This window comes from Equus caballus, chromosome 6 (genome assembly GCF_041296265.1).
Source record: "Equus caballus isolate H_3958 breed thoroughbred chromosome 6, TB-T2T, whole genome shotgun sequence".
NCBI lineage: Eukaryota > Metazoa > Chordata > Mammalia > Perissodactyla > Equidae > Equus > Equus caballus.
This window is the reverse complement of record NC_091689.1, coordinates 20,354,146-20,377,293: the sequence shown is the minus strand read 5'-3', so window position 1 is coordinate 20,377,293 and position 23,148 is coordinate 20,354,146. Positions and strand designations below refer to the sequence as shown.

Below are 23,148 nucleotides of genomic sequence, written 5' to 3'. Positions count from 1 at the left end.
AGCCTGGGCCAATGGGGGTGGGGCTGGGGGACTTCTTGCCCCTGTGCTGACAAGAGGAAGGCAGGGTCGGCAGCCCTGGCGCAGGGCCCCGGGGCGGGTCCCCATTATGCATACCCCATCCTCATCCTCGATGATGTCCTTCCCGATGGAGGCCAGCGTGGTCCACTTACAGTTATTGGTTGCACGCACAGCACACCGTTTGTGGGCCTTGAACTTGCACACTGTGGGAGAAGGAAGACATGAACCTTCCAGCCTCGCTCATGACAGTGCTCCCGGTGCTGAGGAGACGGTGCAGTGGGACCGCCCTGGCTTCTGGGAAAGCTGGAAAGAGCACCCGGCACGCCCCGTGTTGTATGCTAACGACGGATACACGCAGGGACTGAGCACGGGAGGCTGGAGGCAGGACTGAAACCCAGCATCCCATGCAGCCAAGAGTCGGCAGGCTTTCTGGAAAGGGCCAGAGAGCAACCAGCTCAGGCTCTGTGGGCCGCACACCGCCCCTGCCCCTACTTCAACCTGCCCTGCCACTGTGGGCCACGCTCCACGTGTGCATGCTGAAATTTACATTTCACGAGATTATCTGTGTCACAAAATAGTCGTCGTCTTCTCATTTTTTCCAACCATTTAAAATCTGTAAAAACCGTTCTTAAGTTCACAGGCTGTACTAAAACAGGTGGCAGGGGAAGGCACCTGGGGCCACGGTTTGCCTTTCTCTGCTCCTGCCCACTGACCCCGCCCGAACACGGTGACCCTGCCCTCTGTATCTGAAGACAAGTGTAAGCCATTATCCACAACGCAGTTTACCCAGAGAGGGCACAACTGCACTGGGCCGACAGATCCTGGAAATCTCTCCCCTCTGTGTCTGCCGTGCTTCCTCTCCATGTCTCCTTACTACCAGGTCCTTTCTCTTTCCTTGGTGCCATTACTATCAAATGTAACTTATCAAAGGATCCTCCGTAGGTAAAATGAGTAAGCACGGACTCACAGAAACCATGTTACTCCTGATTTGCGGTGACTAGGCTTGGATTTCTGAGGCTTTGTCAAGTCAAACCTCAGGCTGCCTTTCCCAGCAGAATAACATGGTTCGTACCTTCACAGGATAGTCCGTGGGACGTGACCCCGGACAGGGCCTCACGACACACGTTGCAGTAGGTCGGCCTCGCGTGGGAACAGGCGTACCAATTGTGCATCCCTGAGAAATGGTCCATGCTGTACTGGGTGGGCTGGAAGAACGAAATAAAGATGACAAAGATAAGGGGTCCCTTTGACGTTCCTAAGCGTGGGAACTAGAACGGGATTCAATACAGTATCCGAGGCAGGAGAGGACAGGTCACAGCTGACAGGGTGGCCAAAAGGACAAGCAACGAGCCTTAATTTTACAGGAGCATGCTGAGAAAGCGGGTTCCAGAACGCAGAGTCCACACAGGGGAGATACTCGGAGAGCAGAATATCAAGGAGAGGGCAACAAGAAGAGATGTTTTTCTCTTTTAACCTCAAAATGCTCCCTGTTCTGGACAGTCTTCAGTGCTGCAATCCAATCCTCCATTTCTTTCCTGTTGTCAGCGCATAAGATGAGTTTCCTACATGGAGTGATGACCTAGAGACAGAAACAAGAAACAGTCAATCTATCCAAGAACAAAAGACAAACGTCAGCAACTATAAAAACTTTTAAAAAACCTATTTCACTTTTTTTTAATGAAACATGACTATTTCATCCAGGTATTCAATTGAATAGGACATAAAAATGGTTATCACGCCACAACTAGAAGGACCCACAACTAAAACATACAACTATGTACTGGGAGGCTTTGGGGAGAAAAAAAAATGGTTATCATGAGTCACTAAAAATCAACAATCTCAAACCAAAAAGACAATCAAATTTAGTTTATACATTCACCAAAAATCAACTTAGGTGGACGTTTACCAACTACTCATTACTTAGACCAAAAAAAAAAAAAGGAAATCTTTTAAAAAGGAAAAGAGAATCACAGTTACTATTGCTCCAAAGAGCTCACAAATTGACATCCAGCACTTGAATGGTCTGGGGAAAGTCTGGTCCAAGTTACTCTAGGATACCACAGCATTTCAGATGCATCACACATAAAGGTTCCTGTAAAACAACCTTTCAATCAACAGAATAACAACGAGCTACTACACTCGGGGCCTGAACAATTTAACCAGAAATGAGGTCATGACCCTGGCAATAATCAACAAATGAAAATTATATCCACAACATATAAAAAAGTTTTTACAAATCAATAGAAAAAAAGAAACCTTCTTACAGAAAAAAAGGCTATGAGTTTGTAATTCACAGAAAAATTACAAAACAGCTAATAAATGAATGAAAAGATCCCTAATCACTAGTCATTGGGGAGTGTGAATGAGAACAGCAGACTGTTTTCACCCATCATATTGGCGAAGTGTTAGAAGATGATCCAGTGCAGCAAAGGTCCGAGAGAAGAGCTCCCCTCGAGTGTTGATAGGAGGCGAAAGGGTATCAACTTTTTGGAGAAAACTTTGACAACGCCTACCAAATTTTGAAAAGTTGTAACCTTTTACTTAATTTTGTTTTATAATGATGTAAAACATGTACATGGTTCCAAAGTCAAATCTACAAAAGGAAGAACAGCCAGAAGTCTAGCTTCATATGCGTCCCCTCCACCCTGGTTCTCTCCCTTCCCCATGGGTAGGCTTTAGAAAATAAACACAAGTATGGTCCATCCTCCCATTTTGAAGGTGTATGCACATACATGTATATATTCACACCCCCCTTTCTGGAACAGTGGCTCGGCACAGACACTGTCTCCACCTCTGCTTGTCCTTGGATGCTGTGTCCTGGCATCACTCCTCAGCAGCACACAGCGATCCCTGACTGCCCACAGGGACACAGAGCTCCACCACGCAGGAGCACCTCAGTCTATTCTATTAACGGAAATTGTTTTGTTTTGTTGTGAGGAAGATTGGCCCTGAGTCAACATTTGTTGCCAATCTTCTTTTTGCTTGAGGAAGACTGCTGCTGACTCACATCTATGCCGGTCTTCTTCCATTTTATGTGGGATGCTGCCTGACAGGCAGTGCTAGGTCCGCGCTTGGGATCCGAACTTGCAAACCCTGTTCCACCAAAGCGGAGCATGCGAACTTAACTGCTACGCCACCAGGCCAACCCTATTAATGGAAATTTTATGTTGTTGAAAATCCTATTTCCATCAGGGCCACAATGAACAGCCTTTAAACGGATCTTTTCCTATTTTTACCAGCATATTTGGGAGATAAATTCCTGGAGAACCACCCAGACAAGGAGTAAATGCCTACGTAATTTTCTAGCTCCTGCCAAATTCCCCTCCGCAGGGGCTGCACATTCTGTGCTCCCACCAGCAGTGTCAGGGAGATGTCTGCTTCCCCACGGATTCACCAGTAAAATGTGTTGTTTAACTGTTGGATTTCTGCCCATCTCATAGCTTCAATTTATACTGGGAAGACCCAATTTAGGAACACCCGATTTAAACTATCAGATGATCACATTCTGGCTCAGAAAACTTAGAAACAGTGTCTTACGGAGCCTCTCTTCAGTGATGTCCACAAACCACCTACAATGCCAAATCACTGACGGGGGTCATTAGAACCGGGTCACAAACGCACGGGACCGTTCCTTCTGTCACGTAACCAGGGAAACTGGGATAATGACACGCAGGCGCCAGGCTGGGCGCAGAGAGAAGTGAGGCTAGGAGACGGCGCAGAGGACTGAAAGACGAGAAACCAGCGGGCCGGAGAAGCCACGCGCCCGCGTCGGGTGGGGGGTGGGAGCCGCTCTCCTTGATGCTTCGAGAGCATCACCAACAGCCTGTGTCCCAGCACCGACAACACCCATCTGCCCAGCAGACTCCTGCCGAGTCTGCTCGAGACCTGCGCTTCCAAACTGACAGGCAGGCTCCTACTCACACAGAACTTGCACTGGGGGACGCAAGCACGCGGGAAAACAATTTCAGGTGCTGACACGGGCCACAAAGATGAAGCGGGTCACGCAAAGGGGGCTGGTGGGTGCTGTGGGCAGGGTGGTCAGGAAGGCCGTGGGAGATCCAGCAACTGCCAATGGCCTGGGGTCAGTGCTTAAGGAATTTTCAGCAGTAACCATCTGTCTCTAACTCAGCAAACGCTTCTTCATTATTCACTCTGAGGTGAGTTTTAACACTTGAACATTTTTATCAGCATAATAAATACAATTACAGAAAGATAATATACTTTCTTTTGTATAACTCGGGGATTCTATTAGGAGTTCTGCAATATGGTATTTACAGAACAGAACAATGAGATTTTTCACATCCGGTTCTATTTTAGGTGTTGTTCCTACTACTCCTGTGACAACCTTTACAAGATGAAGTGTCAAGAACTCAAGTATTCCAGAACTCAACCATGTCATCTGAGAAGATGGGTCTCTGGGCTCCCCACCTTCCACGTGCTGAAGGGGGGTTCCTGGAATAGTTTCGTGGGTAAGGGGCACCACTGGGCAGCAAATTACAGACAACACTGTTCAGTTTACAGACAGTGAGTTAAAGGGACAAATGAGAAATGACATCATTTCCTCCATCTGTACAACTGTTTACAGGGAGCAAACACCTAACAACAGATAAACGTCCAAGAAGCTGGTTTTCAGCCTTTTTAAAAACTCTTACTTCTGCCTGTTTGAAGAAGCCTCAGACAGACTCGGCTCTGAGCCCACCTGGCCACTGGCCGGCTGGGAAATGTGGGCAGCCGATTGCGTTTCTCGTCTGGAAAAGGTCGCTGGAACAGGCTCCCTAACAGGGTCGTTACAGGATTGAACGGGAAAGTGTGTACAGGACCCAGCCCGGGGCAGACACGGTGTTCAGGACGCGCCCCTGGTCTGAAGCTGACGAGCTGTGTAACGTGGGGTGGCCGCCTCCCCTCGCTGTGCCTCCATCTGCTCCTCTGCAAACCGGGGTTATTGATGGTGACGGCACATCCCGGCGCTGCCACAAGGCTTAGGGCAGGGACCACGTAAAGCACAGAAACCAGCGCCTTGCATGTCAGTACTGGCCACTGTTACCCTCGGCACTGCTTCCGGCTCCAGGCCCTAATCTGAGGGTACTATCTCTTCGGTGGAAGCAAAAGATGGCTCTTCCATGTGGACATCATCTCCCCGAGACCGTTCTGGTGCCAACGGTCCACCGCCCAGATCCTGAGAATGCTCACAGAAGATTCCCACCAATAAACCCCACTCTGTTTCTCTCCGCTCATGCTCTGCCGCCTTCGAGCGAGAACCAGCATTTCTTGGCTCAAGAAACCACAAGACCGGTCACAACTCCTTCTCCTGGGAGGCTCCTCCTCACCGGGTCTCCTTGTGAGGTCCTTGAAGCCTCCCGGCCCTGGGCAGCTTCCCAAACACCAGCCAGCAGTCTCCACAGCCCGTAGGGGCTCCTGCCTGTCCCTCTGTCCCCTTTACCCCAGCCGAGGGCCGGGCAGCGGGGAGAGGTGAGGGTGGGAGGGTCTCCCAGGAGGAAAGGAAAATGGAGGGCTGTTTCTGAGAGAGACATCTTGGACAGGACCTCCCATTCAATCCCTTGATTCAGGAGACAGACAGCCAGGCCAGGACCCCAGGAAGCTGGGTGAGATCCTCAGGTTACTCCCTGTGTCTGTGCAGCCGGTGCACCAGGGTGGGCCAGGACCCGGGGGGAGCTGGGTGAGATCCTCAGGTTACTCCCTGTGTGTGTGCAGCCGGTGCACCAGGGTGGGCCAGGACCCGGGGGGAGCTGGGTGAGATCCTCAGGTTACTCCCTGTGTGTGTGCAGCCGGTGCACCAGGGTGGGCCAGGACCCGGGGGGAGCTGGGTGAGATCCTCAGGTTACTCCCTGTGTGTGTGCAGCCGGTGCACCAGGGTGGGCCAGGACCCGGGGGGAGCTGGGTGAGATCCTCAGGTTACTCCCTGTGTCTGTGCAGCCGGTGCACCAGGGTGGCGAAGAAGGCAGGACTCAGGGGAGACGCCCCAAGGAAGAAGACGGTCCCTTTAGTCTGGACTCTGGCAGCCAAGACCGTAACGCCTAGAAACCAAGGAATGGTGCAAAAAAGCTAGAACTATCCTCCAAACCTAGCCCTCACACAGAAGAGACCTTGGAGACCAAAAGAGGGTCAATATTTTTCAAGCAAATTTATAAGCAACAAACGAATCACATAATTCAGTTGACTTAAATGATAAATGCAAATTAAAGCAGGGTAAGACAGTGAGCCCAAGAGGACAAATGCGCGACGTCCCTGAGATGCAGCGGGCCAGGACGCACAACTGACGGAGCAGTTACCAGGTCCCAGGGATGGAGCAAGAAGACAGACAGCCACGTGGAAACCGCACACGCAAGAGTGAGGCATACCCCACACCTCGGACTGGGAAGGACAGAGACAGTGAGACAGAAAGGGCACCCAGAGGAAGAGGGAGCAAACGGCGCAAGCTTCCCTCACGTGATCCTGAGGCAGGCTACAAGCGCAGTAAACGAACCTGAAGTCTTAGCCACTGTGGGAATGCTCCTGAAGGTAAAAGGACTTAAAAACTGGGAAAAAGCAGACCAACTAACAGAAGAATGTACAGAAGACCTGAACAGTTATCTCACAACAGCTGTTTCACAAATGGCTAATAAGGCACGTGGAAAGGTGCTCGACTTCACGGGTCACCTGGGAAGGGTAAACCAAAACTCCAGCGTGACACGTCTCTTGTGGCAGCTGAACTGAAACAGACAGACACGCACGTCGCCAGGCGCTGGTGAGGACGTGGTGCAGCCGGTACTGTCGCACGGCACTGGTGGGAGTGAGACTTGGTGCAACCACTTTGGAGAACAGTAAAGCTGATCTCATATTCACCCAAATATTCACCCCATGCCTCGGCAATCCCACCCACACACCCAAGAGAATTTGAGCATGTCTCCCCCTCATCAAGACACGGACAGGAACGTTCACGGCATCACCACTCTTAACAGGCCTGCTCTGGACACATCCCGGATGCCCAGCATTGGGAGAGTGGCTAAGTACACGGTAAGGCACCCCGGAACACACAATGAGCACAAACTGCCGCCGCTATGTGCAGTAGCATGACGAATTCCACAATGCTGGGAGAAGCCAGACACAGAAGCAAGCACACCGTCCATAAGATTTCATTGTGCACAGATCAAGTTTCAAAAAAGACAGGCAGAATCCATGGTCTTAGAAGCTGTTGCTTCCAGGAGTTGCTTTTGGGGAGAAGGCACAGAGAGGAGCTGCTGGGGGTGGCCAACGTTCTGTTGGTTGATTTGGAGCATTCATCGAGCTGGACGCCAGTAATAAGAGCACTCTCCCCTACATATGCTCTACTTCAGTGAAAAGGATACAGAACCTGGAATAACACGAACCACGCAATTGCACCAAAATAACCAAAGTCTGGTTAGAAAACTAACTGTACGAGAGAGAAAAGACGGAAGAGTGTGAATAAATATGAGATTGGCAGAGCTACAGGGTTAGAAATGGATCTTTAACACACAAAAAAATGCTCAGTCTTACTCATAAGATGAATGAAAATTAAAATTAGGAGATACCTTTTTTAATCTACCAGACAGAGAGAAAACTGATAACATGCTCTGTTGACTCTCATACATTAGGGTGTAAATTACCACAACTCCCGTGGAGAACATTTGGAGAAATCTAGCAAACTTTAAAATATACATCTTTGTCTTGGCAATAGTGCTTCTAGAAATGTATTCTACACTTACGTCCTCATGACAACGGTCTCTACAACATACGGCTAAGAGCTCAGAGCGAAATGGCAGGAAGAGTAGGGGAGTAGAGGAAAAGTAATCCTAGTCACCTCCAACAAGGGCACTCAGGGGCTGGGAAACTACCTTCCTATCTTTCCATCCTTTTGATTTTTGTACCATGAGCATGATTTATCTATTCAAAAAATAATTATTAGAAAACATAAAGCCTTACGTTTATACCATATACAAAGTACAAAAAAGAGAGCTTTAAAAGTCCTATTGGACATAAGAACTTTCGCCTCCCTCCTCCCATATGAGTAAACCATCTCCCGGGAGCTTGGGAGAATCCCGGGCTACTCCACATGAGCCTCAGACAAGCCCTTCCAGTGTCCTGGGAAGAATCAGCCAGGAGGTTATCAGACCACAGGAGTGATCTTGGAGAAATCCCGGAGGAAAAGGAGACGTGTGGAGGCACACAGATGTGATGTTTACATGGAGAAGGGCGGACTCTCGAATCGCACACACAGTAGCTGGTATGACGGTAGCCGGAAGGACGGGGAGAGCAGCGAAGGTGGTGGCAGATGACAGCAGCAGCCACCACGGTCCCAGGACAGGTGAGCAATCTCAGGGAATCTGCTGGCTGTTTACGGGCATTTGCTCGCTTCACCTCCTCCAGCCTCATGAAGTGGGTATTGGGAAGGAAGCGGAGGCGGGCCGAGCGACCTGCCCCAAGTCCCACAGCCCATGAGGCAGGGGCCAGGACACCAGGTAGGCTGGCTCCTGACCTCTCCCTAGCAGCAGCTTCCCACCTGGCTTCCCGGCAAAACTGCCATGTGAGTAATGCCAGGACGGCAGTGAGGGACGGAAGGAGCCGGCACTCCCCAAGCGTCCTGCCAGGCTCACGAGGAGCATGCAGCGTCTGGCACACCACATTTCCTTTTGGCGGGGACACTGGCTGGGAGGATCAGCACAAGGACAAAAAGTGGGACAAAAACAAGGACAAAAGTGGACATTCCGGAGTCACTTGACCAGCGCCCCTCCCACTCTGACCAGGTTTCCCAAGAGTTCAAAATAGACGGTGGAGAAATGAGATCTGGAGGAGGATGACAGGGCAGTTCAAGATTCACGGGCAACGTCCTGTCCAGCACTTCCCAATCACGGATTTGGATGAGCCTCTCATTTATAAATGAGACCTTAAATGACAGAACGATCAAGGTCCTGCCAACCTTGTTGTGTTGGAACCAAGGGCCAAACCAAACACCCTTAACAGTAATAAACACAAGGCCCTGAGCCTGGGATGGTCCAAAGGCCACGATGTGTGAGCAGGCGGGTGGACACGCAGCCAGGACGGAGAGCGGCTCACACTCTTCTCAGAGTTCATGGATCCCAAAAGTAATCAAAGTCACAAGCAGACTCTGCTTCCAGGAAGATGGTTAGACGTACTTTTCCCTATTCCTCTGGGTAAGTACAACTAAAACCATGGAAACTACTATGTACCTACTGGATGGCTAAAATAAAAACAGTGACAACACTCAGTGCTGGAGAGGATATGGAGAAACTGGCTCACATTGTTGGTGGGACTGTAAATAGTACAGCCAGTCCGCAAAACAGTTTGGTAATTTCTTAAAAAACCAAACGTGCAAGTACCATTTCACCTGATAATTACTCTCTTGGGCATCTACCCCAGAGAATAAGACTTATGATCACACAAAAACCTGTCCATGAACGTTTACAGCAGCTTTATTTGCAGTCATCAAAAACTGGAAACAGCCCAGACGTCCTTCAGCGGTAAATGATTAAACATGCTGCGGGGCCCGTTCCATGGAATACTACTCAGGACAAGAGGAAACCAGCGCCACACACACGACGGCTTGGAGGGACCTCCAGGGAGCTCTGCTGAGTTTTTGAAAAAAGCCACCCCCAAAAGTTACATACTGTATGATCCCATTTCTAGAACATTCTTGAGATGACACAATTACAGAAATGGAGAACAGATTAGTGCTGGCCAGAGGTTAAGAGGGGGTGTGGGTGTGGCTATAAAAGGTCAACTGGAGGATCCTTGTGGAGACGGAAACGTTCTGGATCTTGACTGTACCCGTGTCAACATCCTGCGCGACGCTCTCCTGCAGTCTTCCAACACGTTCCCTCGGAGAGAACCGGGTAAAGGACACAAAGGACCTCTGTATTATTTCAATTCCGTGTGAATCCACAACGGTCTCAAAATAAAAGTTTTAATTGAAAATAAGTAACCACAATCAACAACATTTTCTAACATATTAGATGTTCAAACTGGGAAAATTGGGAGTAAGTCCAGAACAAAGCTGTATTTCCTAAGCATAAGGGCATCTGTGGTCTCACTCTGCACAAATTAAAAGCGTGATCTTATCTTGTTAAAGTCCTTTATTTGTAGGTAGTGCAAACTCATGAAACATCTGACTCGCCAAGGAAATATTATGCAGACACACCCTGGGTACATATTATCAAAGAAAATCAAATCAGCTGCACCCCATGCACCCAAGTCCAAGCAAGGCGCAGAGAGTCAGTGCTCCCTGCTCTTGCGCCACGACACATGGCCTGGGACTCGAGCCTGCACAGGACAGAGCCCGGAAATGGCAGGACTCGCTTCTACAAAGTGCTTGGGAAGCAGTGAAGCTGCGTCTCAGGTCAGCCGTGAACCTTGGTCCTGCCCTCCAACCGCAGTGCACTCCCTGGGTGACCCGCCCTGCACCCCCTTCAATAGCACGCATGCTCCGGTAGCAACCAGAGACGCCACCGAGACAGGCTGCCCCCAGCTGCAGACCCTCTGTGCCCCAGACAGGCCGCGTGGGGGTCCCGCTCACACACCTAGACGTGTCACCCCACCAACTGCCCCCCAGAGGCCACCAGCTGCCTGACCATACCCTCAACTTCACCCCCCTCCCAGGCCTGACCCCTATCTTCAGGTTCCAAAGCCCACTTTTTTCTCAGGATTAAATTCAGACAGTCTCTCACTGGCACAGACAAGATCCCTGCTCCCTCCCAGGGGGCTTGCGTTCAAATGCAGACAGGAAATAAATGCCACAATAAAGAAGGAGATTACACAGTAAGGAGAGTACTAGCTGGTGATAAGTCTACAGGAAAAGAGATCAGAAAAGGGAGGTCAGGGTCAAGGCAGGCCTCACTGGAAAAGACTGGAAGGACTGGAAGGAAGAGCTAGGCAATAGCCTAAAGCAGGAGCGAGCCCAGGGAAAGAGGAGCCAGGCCGAGCCTGGAGAAGCACAGGCCACAGGGCCGTGCAAGTGCCTGGAGGAGCCTCAGCTTTACTCAGAGTGAGACAGGGAGCTGTGGGGCCCTGGGGTTCAAAAGCAGCCCTCTGGTGTCTGTATTGCAAACGGGGCCTGGGAGCAGGGCAGCAGTCAGGAAACCTTTAGGGAGGGTGCTCAGCAGACCCATCGAGAGAAGCCGGGAGGGAGGAGCCGCGCTCTGGAACAGCCTGAAGGCCACAGGGTTTCCCAATGGGCCATGGGCCGATGGCTGTGAGACAGAGAGGAGCCAACAGGACCCCTTCAACAGCCAGGGATGCGCCGCCGTCCCAGGACAGGCGGGGGAGGCTAGGAAGAGGTTTTGCAGCTGCGGGGTGGGGATGTGCTGAGAGTGAGGGTCTGTCACAATCTTGGTCGCATCCAAAGTCTTGTCTCATCCAGGAGATCTACACCTTGCCCATCAGCCTGGCTACGTTAAAAAAAGCAACTAGATCACTGGTAAGTTACCAGTGCTGGTGGTAGTTAAAAACCGTAGGTCTGGAGAACAATCTGACATCTCATCAAGCTGAAGATGTGCACACCTGGCAATTCTACCCTTAGAACACACTCTAGACAAACTCACCCCCCGCGTGCCCAGGAAGACGGGTGTAGAATGTTCACATAGCACTGCTAATAACGGTGCAATCTGGGAAAACCGAGTCAACAGAGGGACACTTTAAACACTGGACATTACATAAGCCACGAAAACTAACAATGGAGCACGGTCATCCTCAACTCGGGCCACACGTGTAAAAAGCTCTGGGGTTCACACCCCACTCCCCAGCAATTTTGATTTAATTCCAGGAACCAGGACTCAGTCATTTTAAAGCCTGAAAGACTTAACTAAAGACAGATGTCCCCAAGTGGACAAATCTCAAAACGCAGCACTGAGTGACAGAAGGAAGCTGCAGGAGATGCACAGTAGGACACCACCTGTTCAAGATTTTAGAACTGGCTAAGCAATACTGTACGTTGTTTGCACCCACAGGCACAAGTGGAGAAAGTACACAGACATGCGAACAAATGACAAACACCCAGCTCGGAACAGGGGGTGACCTCTGGGCAGAGAGAGCAGGAGGGCAGAGGACAAAGGACTCCAGCATATCCACAGTGTCTCCTGCTCAGGCTGGGAATGGCACAGAGTGGTTCATTACGTCACTTTTTGGATGCCTGAAATATTTAATCATTTTTAAAATGTTGAATGTTTTGGCACAAAAATATGCTAAAATACCCACGCCAGAGCTGGGGACACACACAGTACGTCTTGTCTTACATATATACATATAAATACACACATATACATACAGTATGTGTGTTTGTTGCACTTACAGTTTACAGTATATACTCACAGTCTAGCCTACAGAAGGGCATGGGTCAGCCTGAGACCACATCTGCAGGTGGATGCTGCTGGTAAACCGGGCGGATGCTCCGGGGAGCCTACCTTGGGCATTCGCGCATTCGTTTACTCAGCACACACACCAGCCTCCTCGAGGCGCTTCCAGCGCAGGTACACACCTAGCGGCCCTGCTGCCATGCGTTTTATGGCAGACACAACTGTTCCTAATCCGCCTCTCAAATTTCTCATCTTGGAGTAGATTCCTGAATCCTGAAGAGCTGGCTGAGTGTGTGAAAACAAAGCTGATGCTTTATGAAGGCAGAAAGGGGGACTGGCTGGACCACTCAGAAGGGAGCTTTTAGAGACCAAGAAAAAAACCTTCTCTCCCAACACACCCCCTTGCACGAATCATTAGGGTGGCAGCCCCCGGAAGCTAACATCAAACGCTAGGACCTTCCTTTCTGAAGATTCTTGAAGCACAGAGAGATACACAATCACTCCGAGGCTTCCTCTTCTTAACCTGCAAAATGGGTATCGTGGCCTGCCTGTCAGGGTCACTCTGTGGATGAATGCGACAGGCCATTACTCCTGTTAGCAGCGGGAGCCATCACAGCTGTCCTAGGCAGGAAGTCACTGGGCCACAGGCTAGCACAAGTCAGGGTATCCTGGCCATGCATGAGGGCCAATGGCTGGCTCCCCAGCTGCCTCAGCAAGACGGCACAGTCACCACAGATGCCCGGGCTCAAGGGCCCTGAGCAGCCCCTGTGGGCATCTGATCAGCACCTGCCTGAAGTACCGCCGGACACCAACCGGGTGGAAGTCCCCCATGGCCACAGCAGTATGAACAAGGAGTGAGCACTCCCCTTGGGCAGGCTGCTTCCAGGCTCCCCGGTGCTCATTTTGGGGACCTGGGGTGAAATTTCTCTTGTGACAAAGCTCAGAAAGTGGGAATTCATTAAAGAGAGGAGGATCCGACCTGCAGGCTTTCTGTCTGGCTGGGTGAGCACCAAAGAACGTTTCCAGGGCGTGGGTGACGTCATACCACCAGGCCTGCAGCGGTGAAAACCCCAGCCTTCCGCTTCTGAAGGACACAAGACAAAAATCAACCCTCTGGAGGGTCTGGCAACCATCTACAACCCCTTCCACGTACTTCGTTTTAACTCCTTGCATTTTACTCCTTTCCCACACAGCGTCCCACACCCGCAGCCCGCCATCACCTGGCACTCTCACCTGCTGCTCTCCCCTCCTTCCCAGCATTTCCAACAGCTCGAAATGGATCAGAACTGAAGCGGCCGAGGAAGAGCAAATATCGAGCTTTAAAATCAGTGGACAAGAAGCTGTGGTTCACTGAAGTAGAACAGAGACGCCGGAGTCAGGAATCAGCACCGCACAGCCCAGCCACTGATGGAACGAGGAGCCAAGGGACAAATCGGGGCAGGATTAGGGACCTGGAAATACGCTGCTAAATATAGCTCGCCGGCCTGCGGGGCTTGGAAAGGTGGCCGAGAATAAGCATCTGGCGCGCTCGGTAATTTCGGTCACTTCCTGTTAGTCACATCCTGCTGTTCCGATGCTGCCCAAAAGGCTGGATTCCCCACACCCAGACCCACCTCGAGGCCCCTGAGACACAGACTATTCAAAACAGCTGGGATGTGCGCAGACACGGACTTCCTCACGGGGTGCCACGAGAAACACAAAAATAGACACCACTGCGCAAACAAGGCCCTGGAGGTCCCCGTGCGGAAGCAGCCCCCAGACGCAGGTCCGGGCCTCCAGGCACCTGGCCTGCAGGCTGCCTGGCCCGGAGAAGCCAGGCGGGAAGCGCTGCGGGACACTCCCTCTCTGGAGCTGCACCTCACCCGAGTTCTCACGGCAGCTGTGGGGGCAGAGGGGTCCCCACCACCACCGCTACTTGACCTGCCAGGCCCACAGCACACGGTCAAAGCGAAGCACCCTCCACCCCCCACCCCACCCCTCAACCCTCCTGAGGACACCGGCCCCCAGGAACGCAGGACACCCAGGCAGGGAGCAAAGTCAACCAGGCCAGAGGTTAAAAATCACAGGTCATCTATCAGAAGATAGCTTTTTTAAAGGAATAAAAAGTAAAATGAAGTAAAAAGTAAAAGTTAATACCTGCAACTGAAATGTGACAAAGTGTTTGGGGTTGTTCATCTATTCAATATTTCAGCAGTGCTTCATACAGCTCTGAAATGTGTTCACTGTGTGGAAAACCCGAGAGATGAGGGACCGCCCTGAGGGGGTGGCGGCAGAGGCAGAGAGCCCCTGGGGGCAGGGCGCCCAGGTGTGCAGGTGGGACCCAGAGGGCTCTTCCCCAACACAGGCAGGAAACAGGAAACCGGCAGGCAGAAGGGGAGACACAAACAAACAACAACCCCAGCATGCTTCCAAGAGCAAACCAGAAATAACCTCAATCTCCAAAACCTGGGGAGGGTGAAATAAATTATGACCTGACCACACAGTGGAATACCGTATGGCCAATTTTTAAAAGGATGATGAGCACATATTTGATGATGCGGACATCAAAAGGATTTGAAATTTTTAAAAGGCTGATGAGTACATATTTGTAGACACAGATGTTCATAATATAAGAAATTTAAAAAGCACATTACAAATTAGTGTGTATAATTGATCCCACTCTCTGTAAAACTAAAGTATATTTACTGATATTCATAGGAAACTGCCTAAAAAAGTGTTTGTCTATATCAGGGTTTTTCAAGCTCAGGCACCACTGACATTTTGGGTCAAAGAATTCTTTGCTGTCCCCCAACATTGAAGGATGCTGAGCAGCACCCCTAGACAGGCCAGCAGCGTGCTCTGCGCCCCTCCCCACTCAGTTGTCTCCAACTTCCAGTCCTCTGTGGGCAAATCTCACTTCCCCACCCCCTTATCCCTCCCAAGTTTGAGAACACGGGTCCCCATAATAGTGTTTATATCTAGGATCTCAGTGATAAGACTTGTGAGTGTTTTTCGGGTTTTTTTGGTTATGGTACTTATTTATACTGAACATGTTATTCCTGTAAAAAAGTGAATAGAAAGATAATCCTAGCATCAGTAAAATCTTAGGAGTGTTTTTGCTATCATGCAATATTTGAGCTGCTGCAAACCCTCACATTCTACAAAAGTGCACAATAAAAGTAACAGTTAAGTGTCATGGGAAAGGGTGAGGCGGGGCAGACCACTCAAAACCTATGCCACTTTGTAACCAAGCATTAAGGGAACAAGAGCAATCCTAATAAAGAGACTAGGACAAATTTTAGAAGAGCTTAAGGAAACATGAACGGTCACTATAGAACTTTACCTTTTACAAAAGTGAAGGAGCTTGATGGATGAGAGTTGCTGTAGCTGAGTTACAGAGGTGGGCAAAATGCACAACAATCCGAGCTACCACAAGCAATTCCAAGGCAGAGCCTGAAGGCCTGGAGCCAGGGCTGTGCTCCTCCTCGGCTGGCTGCAGCCAGACCTGCAGCTGGTGATCTCGGCTCAGCTGCTGGGTTCTGCACTTTTTGAGAGAAACAATGGCAGCAGAAAGGACTGTAATTGCCTCTCCCTCCTGGCTACCGCACAGAGGGAACAATTAGCTCCAAGTCATTAGCTCAGACACCTAGGATTATTACTATCCCAGTGACAATGAAATCCAAACGAAAGTACCCTGGCCGTGGGTCTTGAAGGGACATGCGGATGAGGCTGCGGAATGGGAAGGCTTTGGCCATCTTAAACCTGGCCCCAAGCCTGCTGTCCTAATTTATCTGTTTTTCTCTGGGACTATTTGATAGTAAATCTGTGTATACCCAAGTGCATTTACAGTAACACTACAGTGGGAAGGGGAGGGGAGGGGATCCACAAGCAACTCTGCAGCCCAAGGTCCGCCATGCACTTTGCTGATCCCTGAAGGTCAAGCTGATGAGGCAGGAAGACTTCCCCGAGCCAAGTGGCCCGAGGTCAGCACAATGCATCTGCTGACCACCCGGTACCCGCCCTGGGGACCAGCTTCGCCGAGGAGCTGCCCTGACAGCTGTGTGCAGGCCGCACAGCTGCAGCGGGGAAGTTAAGGGTGGACAGGTTACCAGGCAGCAGCTACACAGCCAGAAAACAGAAAAAAGCCAAACAGGGGAAAACAAGGTTCACAAAGAATTTATCAAAAGATAGGTTTACATGACATTACTGCATAGGAACAAAAGCAACACAAAGAAGGATTTAAAGGGAAGGACACGCAGCCTGGGAAACTGGAAGCTGACATCTCAGGCGGCGGGATTGAGGGATTTTTTTCTTTTCCTCTGGTTTTCTGTATTTTCCAAATTTTCTACAGTAAAAAGTGTTTTAAAATATATCTATCTTTTTTCCCTAAAACATCAAGATCTGGGCCAAAAACCTCCTAGCTGTCCACACAACTAGCACTGTCCACTTCTTCCTTCAAACTGCCCCTGCTGTTCCGACGCCTGGAGCGCGGCCGGCGAGCAGAGCACGTTCCCAGCACCCCGCAGCTCAGGGCAGCCCTGGGCTCCAGGAAAGCTCCCTAAGAGGAAGCAGCCCCGGCCCCCCCTCCCTGCCCCCCGCAGCAGCTGGACCCCGAGGAGGGGCCGCAGAGGGGAAGCCAGGGTCTCTGCCGACCGTGGGCTCCAGGCCGGCCCCACCCTGCTGGCCCTGGTCTTCTGAGGGAGAGGAAACACACCTCCACTTTATTTAAGGCACCGTGACCGAGGTTTTTGTTAAACATCCCAAACCTAATCTTAACTGAGGCGCCATCCTCATCATCACACAGAGAAGAAAACCAAGGCACAGATATCGAGTCTTCTTTATCCTCCAGGTAAAGAACTTGATTTACTTCGTTAGGTAAGAACTGAAAACTCCCAATTCAAATGGGCAGTGACGCCGATGGAGCCTGATTTAATACAGTAACAGGAAGGTGGAAATAACGACTCTGCAAATCAAATCTGAGGACGTCGTCGGGGCTGGGCGAATGACGGCCTGCCCCCTGCTCTTTAATAAAGCTTTCCTGGAACGCAGCCACGCCTGCTCGTTTCCGTATCGTCTCTGGCTGAGACCCTACAGCCCTGCCTTCCACAGAAGTCTGCTGCTGACCTCTGACAGCAGTCCCTGGCCGCGTACATCTCAGGAAGAGCACACAGAGCATGTGATGTGGGGCTGAAATGCAATTTGCTGCACAAAAAGTGGAACTTGCACCTTGTCCCTTCTCTCTGCCTCTGGCTCCACAAGGGAGGGAGCTCTGTTCCCTTCCCAGAGGAAGCCCTCAGTGGCCAGCACGTAGGACATGGTCAGTAAGTACTCACGGACTTGAACGCTTCCCATTTACACGCAGGGTCGCCTCTGAAACCATGGATGAGAACTCTTACTGAACAGTTTATGATGAAGAACCTTTCCAAAGTGAAAAGGATCACAACGACATATACTTCAGCACAACTCTCCTAACACATCCAACCCAGATTTCACAGGGAATAGCTCAATGTGGCTTAGCCTGTGACTGAGGATGTCCGCGTTCTTCAGTCTGATCAGGATGCAGTCTGGGAGCTAAACCACCTGGGAAAACGCCCATGCCCCACGCTGAGGTCACACTGCCACATGTGTGAGGATGCTCTCAAGTTTTGCTCCCAGCAAAGAACGAGGCCAGCAGAAGCAGAATGCAAGGTGTGGGTCCTCTCAGCCGGGACCAACTCCCTCAGGAGGGGAGCCTGGCAGTGAGAGGGACCCACCCCTCCCGGGCAATGACAGCAAGATCAAAGGGGCCGTCAACTCCCCTCCCCCACAATGCTACTATCACATGAAAAAACAAACACACATCCCAGCGTGGAGGTTTCAACGTTGATGGCTGTGAAGCAAAGCCGGAGCAGGAGGCGGCAAGACCGGACGGCCGGGTCTGAGCCCTTCCTCTCCAAGCTCACAGCTGTCACACAGTCCTGCTCAGCTTCAACTGGGAGGTGGGGTCACAGACTTACGCACGTGCCCGTGCCTGGACAACCATCTGTTCTAACCCTGTTTCACACATTGGGAGAGGATGCCCAGAGAAGACAGGTGACTCCCCCAGGGCCATACTGCAGGTAGGAGGCAGAGCCGGGGCCAGAAGACTAACGGCCAACTCATCACATCCAAGGCACATTGTGGTCCATGGAGCTCCCTCCTCAAGGGATGGCGTGTCCGCCCGATGACCCTCGTGGTCTGGGGGAGCTCTGAGTGCCAGCATGTGGACTTGGCACTCTAGTTAGCAAGAGACACTGTGTCTTTCAAATCTGGACTCAGGAAGGAGACAGGACCATGGGGAGCACAGCCGCTGTTCTCCGCTCCCAGCTCTGACGAGGGAGCCCTGGCTCCACGCCCAACCTCTGCAGCTGCTGCAGGTGCATAAGCCCAGCCCCTAAGGTGCTAAGGGGGAAGTGGGCACTAGACCCCCCCCTAGATGCCAGGAACCTGGAATATGCAGCCACAGCAGTCACGTCCTCTCAGAGATGCCCAGTCCAAATCGCCCTGTGCCCTCAAACTCCCAGACTGACTCATATACTCGGTCCAGGATCTGTCATGTAAGCAACCCAGGAAAGGGCATCTCAGACCACATTCCCAGTCAGGCAGGTAAGCCACACATAAGGTCAGCCGCCTTTCAGGATAATCCCTCCTCATCTACAACCTTCTTCCTAACTTTAGACAGTTTACTCCTTCCCTCTGACACAGCTCCCTGTACTCCTCTGGTATTTCAAGCATATTTCAAAAATGAAAAGAAGTAATTTCAACCACAGAACTTAACATTTTTAAAAAACCAAAACAGAAAAAGGTTGAAAATATTTTCTTCCCTTGGCAAGCCCTGACTCAGAGGGTCTGTCTTCCAGGGCTGTGGACACGTCACCAGGTATTTGAATAGCCACAGTGGGAGGGCACGGCATGCGGGTCAGCCGAGGCCAGCTGGCCTGACTCAGGAGCCACCTCCCTTTATCATGGCATGGCTATGACACAGTCCCATGTGGCCAGAGGAGACCGAAAGGCTTCCCAGAGATGCCAAGGGATACAGACACAGCAACAACAAACCCACTAACCCAACAAATATTTATAGAACGCCCACTTTGTGCCAAGCACGGCTCTGCGGCACTGGGAAGGAGAGGGGCAACAAGCCCCAGGACGCCCCTGCTGTTATGAAATTTATACCTCTCCTTCCAACAAACAGAAATCGGAAGGAAAAGAAAACAGGGCGCATAACATGCTGGTGTGGACATAAGAAACAAAATATCTGAACAGCCTATAGCCATTAAAATTTTTATTATTAAAAATTTCAAAAGATACTACCAAAACCTTCCCCAAAAGAAAACTCTACACCCAAACAGTTTCACTGGTAAATTCTAGCAAAAATTTAAGAAAGAAATAGCAGCAAACTTTATCAGTAAATGGAGAGCAGAACAAGGACCCTCCTTATTTAATGATGCTACTTTATATGTTCTCTGAAGCCAGCTTAACCTAAGTACCAAAACCAGACAAAGACAGAGGGAAAGGAAGAAAATTACAGATCAATATCTTTCATGGATATAGATGCAAAAATCCTTACAAATAACAGCACATTGAATCTAAAAACAAATAAAAGGATAATACATCACAAGGAAATAGGGCTTGTCCCAAGAATGCAAGGTTGGTTTAATGTTTGAAATTCAAGGGGCTGGCCCAGTGACCGAGTGGTTAAGTTCACACACTCTGCTGCAGGTAGCCCAGTGTTTCGTTGGTTCGAATCCTGGGCACGGACATGGCACTGCTCATCAAACCACGCTGAGGCAGCGTCCCACATGCCACAACTACAAGGACTCACAACGAAGACTATACAACTATGTACCGGGGGGCTTTGGGGAGAAAAAGGAAAAAATAAAATAAAATCTTTAAAAAAAAAAAAAAGAAATTCAAGGAATTTGATTTGCCTTTTTAACAAAACAAAAGAGAAAACCCGTGTGATCACTTCAACAGATGCAGAAAAGTATCTGCCAAAATTCAACACCCATTCATAATAAAGATTCTCAGAGTCAAACTGATCAAGGGCACCCAGAAAAGCCTAACACCACACTCAGCAGTGGAAAGCTCAACTGCTTCCTAAGACTGGAAGAAATGAAAGGATTTCTGCTTTCACCACTCTATCCAACATTGTACTGCAAGTCCTAGCTTTTGCGATGAGGCAAGAAAAAGAAAAATATGCATTAAGGTCAGAAAGAAGTAAATGCCCCTATTTGCAGACGACACGACCATTTATATAAAAATTTCTGGAGAATCTACAAAACAAAACTAATCAGTTATTTTCCAAGGTCACAAAATCCATTGTAGTCTTATACACATTCGCAGCAAACAACTGGAAAATAACTTTTTTTTTTTTTTTAAAGATTTTATCTTTTCCTTTTTCTCCCCAAAGCCCCCCGGTACATAGTTGTGTATTCTTCGTTGTGGGTTCTTCTAGTTGTGGCACGTGGGACGCCACCTCAGCGTGGTCTGACGAGCAGTGCCATGTCCGCGCCCAGGATTCGAACTAACGAAACACTGGGCCGCCTGCAGTGGAGCGCGCGAACTTAACCACTTGGCCATGGGGCCAGCCCCTGGAAAATAACTTTTTAACTTCATTTATTTAATAGAAACAAAACCATAAACGACATAGGAATGAATCTAATAAAAGACATTAAAGATATCCACACTGAAAACGGCAAAACTTTGCTGAGAGAAATTAAAGACGACCTAAATAAACACAGAGATGCATCATGTTCATGGGAAAACTCAATGTTATTGACATATCAATTCCCCCAAAATTGATTTATACATTTAATGTAATCTCAGTCAAGATTCCAGCAGGTCTTTTTTGTAGAAATTGACAAGTCAATTTTAAAATTCACATGAACATGCAAAAAACTTAGAATAACCAAAGCAAGTGTAAGAAAGAAGAGCAAAGTTAGAGAGTAAGTTCCAACACTTACTGTAAAGCTACAGTAATCAAGAGAGAGCAGTGTTAAGGGAAGGGTACACAGACAGATCAATGGAAGAGGATAGAAAGTCTGGAGATACACTCACAAATATACAGTCACTGACTTGTGACAAAGGCGTCAAGGTAATTCAACAGGGAAAGGAAAGAGCCTCTTCAACAAATGCTGTTGGAACAACTGAACATCCACATGGAAAAAAATGAACATCAACTCTTACCTCACATTACGTGCAAAAATTAACTCTACGTCAATCATAAAACCCAAAACTACAAAAACTTCTAGAAGAAAATCTCTGCAATGCTGAGGTAGAAAAAGATTTCTTGGATAGAACACAAGAAGCATGAACTATAAAGGAAAAAATGGATAAATTCAATGTCACCAAAAAGAAACACTCTGCTCTTCTAAAGATGCCATTAAAAAAGGCAAGCCACAGATTGGGAGAAACATTTGCAACATATAAATCACACAAAGGACTTATATCCAGACGATATAAAGAACTCCTACAACACAATAATAAGACAAACAAGTCTACTAAACCTGGTAGACAAATCATTCTACCACACACTTCACAAAAGAAGACACACAAATGGCCAATATGCACGTGAAAAGATGCTGACATCATTTGTCATGAGGGAAATGGAAATTAAAACCACTGTGAGATACCGCTGCGTATCTACATGTTTTATTTTACATGTCCTAACATGTCAAATAAGAAGACTGACCACATCAAGTGCTGGTGAGGATGTGGAGCAACTGGAACTCTCATGCACTGCTGGTGGGAATGTAAAATGCCGAGCACCTTGGAAGGCAGCTGAGCAGTTAAAAAGTAAAACTCCTTAAAAAGCTAAACATATATCTACCACATGACCCAGAAATCTACTAGGTAGATTTCTACGAGGTATTGACCAGAGGGAAATGAAAACATGTGTCCACGCAAGACCTGCAGATGAATGTCCATGGCAGCTTTATCTCCAACAGCGCAAAAGTGGAAACTGCTCAAATGCCCACCAACAGGTAAATGGATCAACAAATTGTGGAAAAGGAACAAATTACTGATACAGCCAACGTGGAAAATTTCAAAAACATTATGCTGAGCCAAATAAGCCAGACATTTTAAAAAAGGACATACTACCATTATTCAATTATATAGAATTCTTAAAAATTCAAACTAACCTAGAAAGACAGAAAACAGATCCATGTTTGCCTGGGGAGGGGTGCAGAGAGAGGATGGACCGCAAGGAAACTTTCTGGGGGATGGAGATGTTCGTTCTCCTGACTGTGGTGAAGTGACGGTGTCAGCTTGGGGGGCAGGGCGGTATGAAAACTCATCAAGGTGTACACTTTAAATAGTGCAGTTCATTGTACAGAAATTATGCCTCAACTAAGTTACAAAAATATTTTTAATGTTAACGTAGTTTAGTGCACTGGATTATTCTTTTTTTTTAAAGATTGGCACCTGGGCTAACAACTGTTGCCAATCTTTTTTTTTTTTTCTTCTGCTTTTATCTCCCCAACGCCCCCCTGTACACAGTTGCATATCTTAGTTGCACATCATTCTAGTTGTGGGATGTGGGACGCCACCTCCACATGGCCTGATGAGCAGTGCCATGTCCGCGCCCAGGATCCGAACCCTGGGCCGCTGCAGCGGAGCGTGCAAACTTAACCACTCGACCACGGAGCCGGCCCCTGGAATATTCTTTAAAGGACAGGGTGAACCTTCCTCTGAATGACTACAGTCACTATATAGTTTATCATCCAAGCTGGGAAACTTCTGCAAGTCAAAGTGGGTGCTAAAAGTAATCAATGGGTGTTAACTCATCTATGACTGGGTGTGTGAACTG

General features: G+C 49.1%; 1 protein-coding gene across 11 annotated transcripts in view; it reads right to left on the bottom strand.

Moving 5' to 3' along the window:
- Positions 1 to 23,148, bottom strand: part of DGKD (diacylglycerol kinase delta) — a 109,304-nt gene that overhangs the window by 35,753 nt on the left and 50,403 nt on the right. For 10 of the 11 annotated variants that reach the window (XR_002808523.2, XM_023642614.2, XM_023642615.2 and 7 more), the window contains 3 exons: positions 1,493 to 1,597; positions 1,091 to 1,223; positions 115 to 221 (listed from right to left, as the gene is read on the bottom strand). Coding sequence is in view for 10 of the 11 variants with exons in the window: in XM_023642614.2 (XP_023498382.1) it covers positions 115 to 221; positions 1,091 to 1,223; positions 1,493 to 1,597 (345 nt within the window). In the remaining variant the exon portion in view is untranslated. Of the gene's footprint in view, positions 1 to 114; positions 222 to 1,090; positions 1,224 to 1,492; positions 1,598 to 13,320; positions 13,426 to 13,574; positions 13,787 to 23,148 lie in introns of those variants that run through there. The other variant, XM_005610728.4, reaches the window with a different exon arrangement.